We start from the raw sequence: 14,606 nt of genomic DNA on the forward strand, positions 1-14,606 counted from the left end.
ATAAATGTGCTCACCATCACAAACATCATGTTACATATATTACAGTATGACAGATAAAAAAAACAAAAACGTTCATTCTTTGGATGGTCTTAACATGAAACAGAACTCACCTTCAAGTCTGTACACAAATTCGGATGACGGTCTTTCAAGTGTTTTGCTAAATTGGAAGTATTGCCTCCCTTTGTCTAGATGCCACGGTAGCATGGTTTGCATACCGGCTTCTGTGGATTGATAATACAACCACTCCCATCTGCCTCGTATGCAAAATAGTTCCAGACTTGACTACTTTTTGTGCCTTTTTTCCAACAAGGTGCGGAGCGGTCACATCAGCCTTAGTTGCCATCTTCGATGTAGTTTTTCCTTATACCATGTGTAGTCACCTCCTACTTCTGAACGTAAGTAGCCTAGCGACTGGAAAACTCTGGGGAGTATACTGCCCCGGTCAGTTCCAGAAGAGGCGCAGCACTTCCAACGCTGATCCCGATACCTACAGTGCTTAAAAAAATTTATTGTTGGCGTTTTGTAGTTTTAGAACTGATTGATATCGTAAGTATGAGTTCTCGTGACATCCCTAGACCAAATACTTTGCCGTAACCAACTGAGGAATGATTCCTCTTCTAGTATGCAAGTCCTGTCTAAAAGAAGTATCGAAATCACACTAACAAATATTTTTACTATTATCAACATTCAATCTCCTCAGATTTTGCTATTTTGTAATAGCCTGCAGCCATGGATTTAATGTTTATAGCAGATCTAACTCTTGGCTGGCTGAATCTCTGCAGCACGACACTAAAAACCCATCAAGAATCTTACTTACCTTGGACATGCATAACTCAAACATAACAGAGGATCCAAGCAGTACCCACCTAGCACTGGTGCTGGTTATATATATATGTATATACAAGATAACAACTCAGCTTCAAAACTTGTCTGGTCCAAACACTGAACTGTAACCAAATATATGCTGCTCAATCACCAGATGGACTCACAAATAAATTCACAAAGGCCCCAGACAGTAATTTCAGGCTATCTGTCCGTGTAACCACAGGAAGAGATATTACTTGGTCTAGTAAACAAAACAAGAGGCAACACTCACTCGCAGACACAATCCTTTTCTGCTGAGTTAAAGCAACACACAGGGCAGAATCTCTATTCCTCATCTTCCACATGACTGGATGTGGAACACAGGGACTTTCTACAACCACATCGATTACAGCGCCTGAGCAAACACACAAACACACCCTGCCTGAGAACGCAGGCCAGCCAACTCACTGACACTTAAATCACACTGCTACACACTTATGTACTAGAACGTATGTACTTGCCTGTTTTGCTTTCTGAGCTTATAAAAGATGACACAGTTTGACTTAAACTGGTATGATGTCTTCATATGGAGGCTAAGCAACACTAAAACTTAAATATACAGCTTTTTTAAACATGTAGTCAAATCATACCTCCTCCATAGAAGCTAGCTCATTGTATAATTTTCATCCAGATTTTCTTTCAACTAAATCATATGGCTGTCTTGCAGTAAAACCTTTAATGCTCCAGTGCCAGCTCCAAAACCCCCAGCTTACAACACTACTATAGCTAACTGATTGCTATGGATATGTCATGTATTACAGACAGAACCTAGACGACTGGCCTGGACCAAATCTGTGCTTCATTGGATATTTTGGGAGCAGGAATGTGTGCTCTAGTTGTAAAATGTCTCCTTATTTGTGTAAGGGCAAGCAGTACACATAGATGACGGCCACTTAGTTTGCCTGAGGCATTTTTACCCACAAAATAGAGCTGCTGTGGGGGAGTGAGTGATAGGTGTTGGCCTGTGAAATACCAGCAGCAAGGCAGTGGACAAAGTCTTCTTGGTTTGTTCCTCAGAGGAAATGCCTTTCTAAATACATTATAAGCAGTCAGCATACAGGTGGTGTGTGTGCGCATGTGTGTGTGTGTTTTAGGAGCAAACTTCCTGCCACCTCACTGCTGTCAGGTGGGATTAGTGGATTCTGGCCCATTTCTGATTCTGACTCAACTTCTTAAGAAATGAAAATGGAGACAAACTTGCCAGCAAAAGCAAAAACAGAGCAACCTGGACCAGAGTTACTCAAGGTCAGATGACACACAGGCCTTCAATCCTGAGTTTACCCTCAAGTTTCAGTAGAAGTTGGAGGACTACTTTGATTATCCAAAACTGGCCACAGCCCCAAGCAGTAGCTTCAGTATCTTAAGTATCATATTCTTACTGGCTTATTATTAAGCCTTTAAAATAGGAGGAAGTACATTCATGTCCAATTGAGTAATGCTTGCACTCATAGTGAGTTGAGTACCATAATTCCTCTATTCGTGGCTGGTATTCAGTTAAAAGCTGGGTCTCTAAAAATGACTGGGGGGCAAAGTTGTCGCAAACAAATAAAGGCCTGCCCAAAATATATTAAGAAAACATCATGAGCAATCAAATAACATTTGTGATGGCATCAGTACGATTCTTAAAATTATGTAAGTACTCACACCCCAAATACAGGCCAGGGAACAAAAACATAAAAGGAAAACCGTTGTGGATAGGGGTATAGGCCTTAATAGTCATATGCAAGTGCCACGGGTTAACAGTCGCTACACTGGACAGGACATTAGACCTGTCGAAATGTCAGAAACTTTTTGACAGAAATCAAACGTGGTATCAACCAACTGTCATAAATATACCCACCCCACACCCTGATGCAATATTGAACCAACTGTTCAAGCAGCGTCTTCATGATGCCTACAGTCAATCGATGGCTGGAAGTGCAGTTTAACAATACACAACTGAAGGTGGAAACCTTAAAGCCTGTACGTGGATGGTGTCTTATTGTTGTTATTAACACAGAGCTGTAAAGTGTCTGTTGAACCTCAAATCACTTTCATTTCTTTTGACACTTATGAGAGATGTAATTATTTTGTGTTCTGTCAATACTGCAACTTAGTGTCATCTTTTATTAACACTCACTCTTGACTGCCGAACCCCTGTGCAGGTATTTTACAGTGTTAAATGGGAAATTACCTGACACTGCAACTGGGAAAGGGACTATATCCATGATGTTTTAATATAATAACATAACCCTGACTTCATTAAAGACCTGGTTCCCTTTGCAGTTAAGGTAAATAAAGGTCGGGGCAATTATTAGGTGAATTACAGTAAACGTTTGGTGCTTCACGAAAAGAGGAAAAGGTGCATCTGGTCTTGTTCTGCAAAGAATAAAAATATAAAACAAGAAGGAATTGGAAGAGAGAAAGAGAAAAGCAGACATAAATATACACAGTAGGAAATATGCTATCTTTCAAATTAACGGTGGTATGGCAATTAAGCCTCAGGGAGTGGCGGAGGAAGATTCCTGACATATTTGGTGCCACAAACACTCTTAGGAGAGAGAAGACGAGAGAGTGATGATCAAGAGCCAAAGGATTCATTCCACTGCACTTTCAGGTAGAAACATGATCAGTGAGTCCTGTCCACTAAAGACGTACTGTGCATGGTGGAGGGCTGTGATAGGCCTGCAAGATTTCCTTTGACTCTTTGAGTGCCACTCATGAACACAATCTAGGTTTTTCTTCATTTATTCTCAGTGGGATATTTGAGGTTCACAAAACAGGATGATCTACATGGAGTAGTTCAATATGTCGTACCTACAATCATGTGGCCAACTTACGCAAGTGTGACGTACAACCTTCAGGCCTTGGGTATGCAAACACACACAACACACTTGCTGCACTTTTTCAGAGAAGCAGGAATCACCTTGTGTTGTGTCACATGTGATTTTAAGCATTTTATTCTAACAGATTCCCTGCAGAACATTTAAGATTTATTCATGCATACATCACAATTCCGTAATCATTCTGCATTTTGTTATTGTCAGTATTATGCAGTTGAGGGTGGGCTCTCTCCAGCATACCTCAAGCATGCCCGGACTTGCTTCCAGTTCTGTTCATATCAGATATGATTGTTTCCTTCCTTTCCTCCCTTCTTTCTTCAGTGTTCATTTACCAAATTCAACCTTGTTTGAATATGACTCAGGGCTGTAACGGCATCTCACTGTTCCATCTATGTGACAAATAAAGTTTGAAATTCAACCACAGAACAAGAGGCTGTTTGACACTAGCATTACAAGTACAGATAATGAATTTTTCCATCTTACCAGACATATCTACTATCATTTTGTTGTCATTTTATGTATTGACATATCTACTATCAGTTTTCGTATTTTCAGTGCAAGCTTGAATTTACATGTAAAACAAGGGTCTGGATGATAAATCTATTGTGATATGTAGCTATAAAAAAGACAATTCAACATTAGCAACAAAAGTGTGAGCTAACAAATGAAAACCCTCATTAACAACCGATCACTCCCCTTGATAGTGATACATAAAGAGCCATACATGAAATCCTGCAGTGCCTGATGTGACACAACCACAAACATGAAAAGATCTGGCAGCAACAGAACCTCCTAAATCTGTTATACATCACTGGAAAACAATTTTGTATAAGGATTTGTCCACACTCAGAATGACACACATCTCCAGGGGTTGACTGACATTAGTTTGGAGTGAGAAAAAGCAACCAAATAAATTAATACCTCTGTCAAAGAGATTCAATAATAATTAGATTTTTAATTGGGCTGTTGTATTACACTGAGCTAGTGTAGCTATGAGTGTATTAGCCAGTAACAGACAGGCGGATGTGTGTGTGTGTGTGTGTGTGTGTGTGTGTGGGGGGGGGGGGGGGGTACTGGAGGCCACGCAGGCGAGCCAACTGCCAGGCAGACAGAGTAAATCACTGCGCTCCCTCAGCTTCCCTCAGTCATTCACACACACAATCAGCAACGAGGAAACTCATAACTGCATTCTTTCCTGCTGATCTGAGAAGTAACTGATATGCAAGGCAGAGAGAAATCCAGCGAGCCACAAAAGAGAGCACAGTTGCTTTTCTAGATCAAAGCCCTGAGTGTTCTGTTCACCTTTATTTACCCAAATTACAGCCTGAATAGCACGTGTACATTTTACTAACACGCTGCTACACATTACACACACCTGGAAGCTATGGTTGGACAGCTCGACAAAGACAGAGTGTATTACTGTTAATCAAGTTATTAAACCTGTCCTGACCTGCTGGTGGTGATTTATACAACCAAGAGTTCTACAAGCAAACTAAAGTTCTCCAGCCATGAGCAGCAAACAGTGGCTGAGCAGAGGCCTGAAAGGAGCCATGAGGCTGCATATCTCACATTTATCAGTATTTATGAATGGATATTATAAGTTCAGGCAACTGTGTTTTAAGGAAATGCGAATTGCAGTTGTTTCATTCAAATGAACTGAACCCAGTAAACCAAACAACCCACAGTAATGTTTATTTCCATCTGATGATGGCGATATAGGTAGCATGACTATGGTATATGGCTCGTGAGGGCGCGTTTCCACTGGCTCACTTTGGCTTGACTCGGGTGGGGTGGGGTCGGTACGGCTGGGTACGGGTGCGTTTCCACTTGCACTGGGTACCACGTCAGCGTGGGTGGACTCACCGGCCAAGAGTTCTCGTAATTTGTATGCAACACAACAACAACAATGGAGGACATGGAGGCAGTGTTATGGCTGTTGCTCGGTCTGTGATTTTTGCTTCAAGTAAAAGTAGGGGATGACAGACAGGCAAGGCAAAACAGAATACCCAAGAAAAGTATAAAAGACCTTACCAAGCCATCGACCAGTATTTCGCCAAGGCCAAGATGATACAAAGAAGATGACGTAAGCGGGTAAGTTACCCAATTAGCGCCCCGCTATGTGTTTATATCACATTTTAGTCCCCACTTGGCTCACTTGGAACCCCAGCAGAGCAGGGGCCAAAATGGTAACAGTTAGTACCGATTTGGGGCCAGCGGAAACGGGGCCAAACCAGCCCAGTTAGACCTGACCCAAGCCAAAGTGAGCCAGTGGAAACACACCCTAACTGGCTGTGTCGAAGACGAAAACCCACAAATACAAGTGGGCCCACTGTTTCCATCATCTCCAGCCATTTACAAAAGAAAAATGGAAAGAAGTCTGCGCTTTGTCAGTCTTTATTTAAATTGGGTGTTTTTTTCTGTTGTGCTCATTTACTCTGTTTCGAAAAAGGCAAAAGCTACTTCAATCAAGAGTAAGACCTTCTTTCATGACATTCTGATCATTTTTGCACATTATGCTGTTCCCACAAAAGCAAAATGCACAGCAAAATTCCTTTATGGAAACACAGTTTACAACTAAATTAAAACAAGTGACAGAAGGAGCTCCTTCAATGACCCAAATGTGAATGAAGCTATAGCTGAACCAAATTTAAAAACACAGCATCGGGAAAAAAAGGAGCCTTAATAACCGTCTAAATATTGATGTATTTCCGTTGGACCAATATATTAAAAATGACCACTATCTGCTGATACTGACGATGCGGTACCATTACTACTCTACCTTCAGATAAGATGAATGCATACAAATTTTCTTGACAATTGTTTATCCAGTCATTTTATTCTGACACAAATCTATAGCAGACTCGTTTAGACAAAACAGCTGAGCTTCTGAGGTAGTGTCGCAATCAGTTCAACTTTTTTTTAATAGCAAGTCATTTCTGCTATGTAAACAGGAGACTCGGTCACATTTATCACAAATGCAGCTCAGCTAGGTAACCTGGCCTTCATCGGTTCTGTTACTGTCGGAAATCAACACAAATGACCTCCAGGTAAATGCTAGCTGAGGTCGATGGGGTTAATATTCAGTCAGGCATTTTGGCTGGTCTTTGTTTGGGCAGTATTATGGAGACCTGCACTGAAGTGGGCAGAAACAGAAAAGTGAACCATGCCCAGTCTGAGTCCAGTAAGGAGTGTTTACTGCATTTCACCAGTGGATTGCATCGGTATTCGGGTTTCACCATGTATAGGATGATAAACTAACAGTTATCATACCCTCCCGCTTGTCTACCTACTATGAAAAAGAAAATGAAACTGGATGAAATCAGCTGCACATCCTCACCCCCTTTCCTCAGGGACCCTCACTTACAAATTGGATTTTTTTTCTCGACATACCGGCATTACAAAAATGGTTTGAAATTTCAATTAAGGCATTTTTTCATTCCTTTAATAATTTGTGTGCTATTATGTCACTTCTACATAGCATAATTTGGCAACCCACACTAGGAACCATAGCACAGTCCTACCACTAGACATCTGAATCCTAATCAAAGCTAATCAAAGTAACAAGCACGCAATTAAAAATCCACACTAAGAATTTATTTAGAAAATTAGTCAATTGACAACCTCTCATTATCATTATTGCAATATATTGTGATGTTCTCTGAGACTATTAGTAATATACTGCTACAAAGCAAAATTCTACAAATAAGTGTATTTCAGTTAAATGTATACTGTATCCCACACACAGTTCAAAGGAAGCAAACAGTACAGTACTAGAGGCTCACACACAGCCAGGACATGTTCAAACAGAGCTGAAATATCTTCAGAGATTTGCTACCCGAGTACAGGCATACCTCAGTGCAGACTAACTCATTATAAACAGGTGGGAGAAGTAAGTTACGTCTGCCTACTGAGTTATAAATAGACTCTAGGTAAGAAGACTTTAATTTGCATGTTAAAAAGCTGCATAGCTTACGATGTGATGATCACCTGTGCCAATTTTGTATTTTTTACAGTAAAATACTTACCCTTACATCCTCACAATGTTATTTAACAGTGAGATTGAGCACCACCTTCACATGCAGGGAGCACCTAGTCTCAAGCAATGAATTTTCCTATCCTCACACGTCAGGCTGAAACCTGTCTTACAGCATAGCTAAATTCTGGGGCTGCAAACAACCACACAAACCACACACTGCACATCTTGCAAGAGGCTGTAGGCAGGTTTCATAATACAGTACAGAAGGTTTCTGCAAGATCAGATTGTTTAGGCTACATTTAGACAACGGTGCAATTATAACAACTTTGAAGGAGGAAAACACTAAAATAACAACAAAGCATCATTTTCTCCCCACTGCATCAATATATCAAAGATGGGAACATTTGTAAGTTAGGCAGTGAAATTCCCTGATTCTGTGAGCTTATCAGTCTCAGAACTGATTCCAGATACCATCACCCTGACAATCAGGGGGATTATTACATCAGGGTCATTGATAGAGATGGAAGACAATTCATGATCCATGGGTGTGGAAACTTACCGAGTAAGACTGACATGGAAATGTTAGTGTTAAAAAAATAAATAAAACTATTAGGTCTTAAATCCAACTGCATGAGAGGGATCTTGACCTCCACTGTGAGAGGAAACTACCTAACCTCTAGAGTTTCCTGTCTGAGTTCTATCGACCCAGATACACTGAAGCGTATCCCAACTGTTCATTCCTAAGCACATCCTGCTGGGAATAGATTGGGAATTTTGATCATTTTCAGTGGTTTCACGACGGTAAGAGTGTTTTTTTTTTCCACGGCCACGCTGACATCAGCTTTCAGGTAGCTCACAGCTAGAAACGCAGCCAAATCCTGGGATGATTTGGGAGGCGTTATCCAGTAAACTTAGCTTGCTAGGCTAACCAGCTAGCTAAGTGGCTTGCTAACTTTACTGCCTCCTGGCAAATGTTAAAAGCATAATTTTAGACAGTGACACTTGATTTGCTGCTGTACCTGGGCTCGTCTTTCTGTGTACGTTGTGTTAAAAGGAGAGAACAGTTTAAGGTTACACATAAACACAAGCGCCACATCATGGAAAACTCACCCATTACCGTCCTTCGCAGCGCCTCGCGATCAAACGTTGGGAATATCTTCTCTAGCAGCCTCGCTGCTAGCTAGCTACAAGCCAGGTAGATGTGTATCACGGTTAACAACCAAAAAGAGATTATTGTCGATTCGCACCCGAAAAACAAATCAATTGAGCCGTAAATCCATTCGTCCTTGCTCCAGCAGCAGCCTCCCCACTTCTCTCCTGGTAGTGGTGCTTCAAGATTATTGGGCAGGAAGTTAAGCAGAAGTCTCCACCTTTCTTGGACTTGCCTCCATAGGTTGCAACTGGCTGCCCGCTACCACCAAAGATACTCCACAGCAGGAAACTTCGCGATGTTTCAGAAGGGAGAGTCCCGCGAGAAGGACGTTTAATGGAATGTTTAATCCCTGACGCATTATTGGTATTGTCCCCCTCAGCAAATACAGTAACCGTGTGGGTTTAGTTTAGTTTAGTTTAGTTTAGTTTAGTGTAATGGCGAGTCGCAACAACCAAATAATGACAATGGCGGTGGTGATCAGGAAAAAAAAATGACAACAGAAAGTTTTTGTCTTAGTTGTTTTCAAGTTTACATATTTCCCCTACCACACTCAAGACTGCCTTTTTTTTCATTTCTACAGTACTTTGTGTTTTTGTTTCTGTTATAATTACAAAGGCAGTCATTGCATTTGTGATTGGTTAATTATGCAGCCCAAGTCAGATGTGAGAATTGACTTTTTTTTCTATCTAAATAATGATCAAGTTTTTTTTTTTTTCCAGAATGATCTATATATTTTTGGGGCAACTTTTTTCTATTCTCAAATAGATTGGGGAAAGTATTATCTGTAGCTGATGTGAATACCAAAAAAAAGAGCACATAAAAAACAACAATTCCCCCAGGGGAGCATGCCTCTCTGCTAGGGGTTAGCAAGGTGCTTGTGTCATATGGCGTTAAGGGCATATCCTTCCTGTCTGCGTGCCTTTTAAAATTTTCACACCCCACCACAAACAAACAAAGTTATCAGGAGGCACCGATGCGGAGAACACAATAGAGCCTGTGTTGAAGATTGTGTCTGAAGAAGCATGAAATCCTGCCAAAACAATTATCTCATGTGACTTGTACGATGGTGATAATATAATGTATTTAAATGTTTAGATTTTCATACCTTTAAGTATTACTTTGTGATGTTTTTTTCTTTCCTCAAATAGTTTCTGAAGTATTTTGCTCCAAGAATAAATACTTTTCTGCCCTATTTAGTCTGAATCTGTGAATCATTAAGACAAAAATAGCTTGGGTTTCCCACCTGGTCATGCCCTTTGCACTCTTACGTCAAAGACACGCCATTGTTGCACAGTTGGCTCAGTACCCACTGTCAATACCCAACCTTATCTCTGATTCCAGAGAATGACGTATTGAATCAGGAAGTAGTTGAGGGATAATTTGTTCCGACTGTAAGCAAAACGTAGCTAAACAACCTCGGAAAAGGTAGTGTAGCGACAATTCCTGTGCAAATGTGGCTTTAATGTGGCCTTTCTTGAGAGCAAATATATAAGTTTTGATGGGTGATGATAAATATGGGCCACATTTATATTTGCTTTATTGGATTACAGTCTCATTCGTTTGGTGTGACAAGAGAGAACGATATTTTATAACTGACTAAATGAGCACCAGCAATAGAATGTCATCACTACTGGAAAACCCATGTTGAGGCCAAATAAAATGACAGAATAGAAAAGATATAGCCCCCCCCCCCCGACTCTGAATGGATAAGTAGTATAGAAAATGGATGGATGGATGGATGGATAAGATAAGGTATGATGCTGTATCTTACTATAAAATGAAGAAATCTCCATCCATCCTTCTCCCCGTCCCTGCTTCCAAGTCCAGTAAACTCCTCATCGGGTGGCCCAATCCAGATGGAACTGCACACAGAGAGTGATGTCGCCCAGTAACCTACATTACAAATATTTGTTGTAATTTTGTACAAAACAATGGTTCCGCCTGCCATTTTGATTTTCTAAGTTTATAAAATCAGAACTTCTCTGCCACTGCAATCCACATTGTGGTCGAAGGTGGAACTGATTTACATCAACGCAGTGTTTACATTTTTCACAGCTTTTACAAGTCTTTGTCGTGGTCATGTAGCAGTCACAACGCCGCAGAAGCACTTTTGGTCATACGGCCATGTAACATGGACGTGGCAGAAGCTCAGGTTGACGTCACATGTAGACTAACAACTGACATGTTCTTCAGAAAGGAACATAAATAAGTCACGCATTGACACAGCTTCGATTTTTTCATGTTTTATTCAGTGACTCCTTCTGGTTGATGTCATATCCTCAAGGATCTGTTTTGATGTCATCACTCAGTGCTTTTATGTCTCTCTTCTGTTTCAGTACAACACGTTAACTCTTTAGATACAACAACATTAATAGGCTGAAACAGTCAAGACTTGTAAAGGCTTCAAAGAACTCCAGAGTTCCTACAGTCACTCACAATACGGTGTCATGACTCTAAATGTTTTACTGTTTTATTTGTATTTTTGACAGAATCTACTTCTATATAAAGGTCTGTGGTCTGCCAGGTCACAACGGGCGCATTCCCTCCAATCTGAAGTAGTTGTGATGCACGCATTCCTGGTTGTGGACAAGCTGTCCTTGTAGCACGTAATTCACAGATAACTAGACCTGAAACAGTGAAACAGGCTCCATCACCGTCATCCTCAGAAAACAACATCAAAGCAAGCTGCCCACACTAAGCGTCCAGTTGCACACGAACCTCTCTCCCACTAAAATTTTGCTTTTCTTCCAATTATTCCTTTCTAAGATTTTCTTTTGAATGTGAGTTATTTAGTTGTCTTTTTCCTGTTTGTCTCTGTTTTCCTTTTCCAATTTTATTTTATATGATTTATAATAATTCCTTTAAATCCTCATCTCTCTTATATTTTCCATCTTTAAGGAATAATGACACTTAACATGCTTCTGTTAGCTGAGATACTCAAACAGCTACAAGCGTTTGATTATTGTATTAGAGGCTACTTTAATTATGTATAAATATATCTTGGTCTTCGCCCTCTCATCAGAGCTGGGCTGACAAATTAAGCCTGACAAAAAAAATCACCAGTCTCACACACACGCACACACGCACACACGCACACACGCGCACACACACACAGATCCTTGTACTTATATCTATGGGAGGACTTTCATTAATGTAATGCATTCCCTGCCCCTCACCCTAAACCTAACCATCTCAACTGACTGCCTGACCCTAACCTTGACCCTAAACCAAACCTGAACTCGATTCTAACCTCGACCCTAAAACTAAGGCTTGACCTTCAAACGGCCCTTTGAAGATGTGAGGACCGGCTAAAATGTCCTCACTTTCCAAAAATGTCCTCACTCTGTTGGTTAAATACGTATTCTAGTTCTCAATATGTAGCAAGTACAGGAACACACACACACACACTCACACACGCACACACACTCACACACACACACACACACACACACACACACACACACACACACACACAGAGGTATGGTCTTTGGATTTTCCTCACTACTGGATGCTCAAATGTTTCATCAAAAAGCGTGTATTGTTATACGTATTACGCTTGACTGAAATTCTATGAAACATGACTTAAAGAAGATTAGGGTTTTTTTTCTTGTCTGATCGACTTCTGCTAAATTACCGAGGATCATTTGAGTTCCTCAGTCACAATTCATTTTGGTCGAACTTTCACTTCTGTGGCATTGTCAGCTGAATAGAGCGTCCACCTAACAGACGTTGTTCATTAGCTGATGGATGGGGTCCTCGTGTCCATGTGGGACTTTGTTGAGGCTTTATTTCAGATTTTGAATAGAAAAGCATCCGATTTTGGATGAAGAACAAAAAATATTCTTCATAACTCTTTCGCTTTGACATCAATTTCACAAATACTGATCGCTTTGTGATAAATCTATGAATGTAATCAAGACTATGAGCTATTCATGTTAATTTTTCAAATTTATTAGTGATTTCTGATCAACAGTGTGGGATTTGTTATTGAATTGGCAGGTTAGGAGTATGTGGCTGTCTCTCGTCTCTGAGGGTTTCAGATTCTGCATTCTGGTGGAGCCCAGTGCAAAAACAGACGAGCAGCATCCTAATCAGTGAATCCACAGAACAGAAAACCAGCAGCTGCTTTTCAGTCAAAGTGAAACAAATCTTGTCAGATCTCTAGATAATCTACTGTTTGATGTTCATTTGGAGGGTAAACCGTTTCTGGGTTTTTTTTCCCCAGCTGCTCCAGTTCTTCCCTCTTTCTGAATCTCTTAGGTGACTCTGGCACATCAACCATTCAAGTACAATATTTTAACTGCTAATTCTTTACATTTCGTTTTTATCTTAGTTAAAATTGTATTGTTTGGTGGAAAGAGTTTATTGTTTACTAAAGAGCCTATTGTCCATCTCCTTTATCTGTAAGAGTATTTATCTTCTTTTTGCTACTGGAAATTCTATTTCCTTGAGGGAGCCATCCCAAAGGGATCAAGAAAGAGAAGTCTAAGTCTAAGTCTGTCAAGGTGGCCTTCATGGAGATGAAGCTGTGGCTCCCCGTGGGAGGTGTGGAACGTATTCCTGACGTCTCTGTGGCTCACCTGAATGCTCGGTCCTACTCTGCACATAAGAACACTCAGTTGTTGTGTTACATTTGGATCATGGGAGGCTGATGACTCAATTAATCTACTGTACCATCTGCTTCCTGTTTGTTGAACCCGTGCTACTCAGAAGTAATTTATATCAGTTTTTCCTGAGTGCGTTGAACTGCGTCCACCTACTGCCCTCCATTTCAGTGCGTTTGAGAGGAAAGGTGAGGGCTCAGTGGGGGATGGGAGTTGTTCAAGTATATCCTCATCTCTTCTAGCAGCAGCTGTCCTCCACAAGGGTGCAGTTCATTTCCCTGATGGGGAATCATGTTCTTACCCAAGTTACAGTTTTAATTTAGACGTGATGATGTACTGTTTGCATTTTTTTAGAACTGACATATAAACTGTCGTGTCTGTTATGCACAATAACGAGCTGAATTAATTCAGTCATATTACATTCCATTTAGAGTTCCAAGGTTTTAAAGAAATTAAATAAACGTTTAAATAAAATGCATGAGAAGACATGAGAGTAAAGTTTGATCTGGTTTTAGTGAAATTGCTTGATTAAAATACTTACATATCAACACTGATTTGGACATACATTCAACAATAACATAATAGTGATAATAATAATAATAACAACCTCCAGATCATACCTAGCAACAGTTTATTTATGACTTTATCATTATTGTCTGCTAGGACAATGGGTCCCTCTCATGTTCCCGAGGTTTCCTATTTATTCTCTGTCAATGCTTTTCTGTATCTGAAAGTTTAAAAAAGGTCTTGTTGTTTGTTGTCCTGTTTCAAATTTACAGCCAAAAACCCCGGAGACCAAGCAAGCAACTGGCAACGCTGCAGGCACCAAAACAAAACCCAGGTTTTTAGAAACAAGCAGAAAGGCCCGAGTGAGAAAAAGCAAGGAGATATTTGCTACTGGAACACTAGCGACATGCGCCAAGTCTACTAATGAGGCGATGAGCTGGCGCTACAATGCAGTGTTGATGAGCCGGGACCTTCAGGTGTGTGATCAGGTCTCCGGATTCCAACAGGAAAGCCACGCCCAGCCTCTGCCAACAGAACACACAATCTAAAAGAAGAGCCTCACTGCTCCAAAGGAGTCAAAGGCCCAAACCACGACACACAGGATGTCACTGACAAGGCGAACATTTCTACTAAGTAGAAGTAGAAAAAGTTCATTTCTGCTTCATGTGCTGTCCAAAGCT

General features: G+C 40.6%; 1 protein-coding gene across 3 annotated transcripts in view; it reads right to left on the bottom strand.

The window, feature by feature from the left end:
• Positions 1-9,118, bottom strand: part of cd2ap (CD2-associated protein) — a 51,418-nt gene extending 42,300 nt beyond the window's left edge. The window contains exon 1 of one of the 3 annotated variants that reach the window (XM_086189261.1): positions 8,773-9,118. In XM_086189261.1, coding sequence (XP_086045387.1) covers positions 8,773-8,776 — 4 coding nt within the window. In that variant the 5' untranslated portion in view covers positions 8,777-9,118. The remainder of the gene's footprint in view (positions 1-8,772) is intronic. The other 2 variants (XM_086189258.1, XM_086189259.1) reach the window with 2 other exon arrangements.
• Between the last annotated feature and the right edge of the window lie 5,488 nt (positions 9,119-14,606).

The sequence above is a fragment of the Aulostomus chinensis genome, chromosome 20, assembly GCF_037954235.1.
Source record: "Aulostomus chinensis isolate RoL2024-O1b breed Wild chromosome 20, RoL_Achi_v1.0, whole genome shotgun sequence".
In the NCBI taxonomy this organism is placed as follows: Eukaryota; Metazoa; Chordata; class Actinopteri; order Syngnathiformes; family Aulostomidae; genus Aulostomus; species Aulostomus chinensis.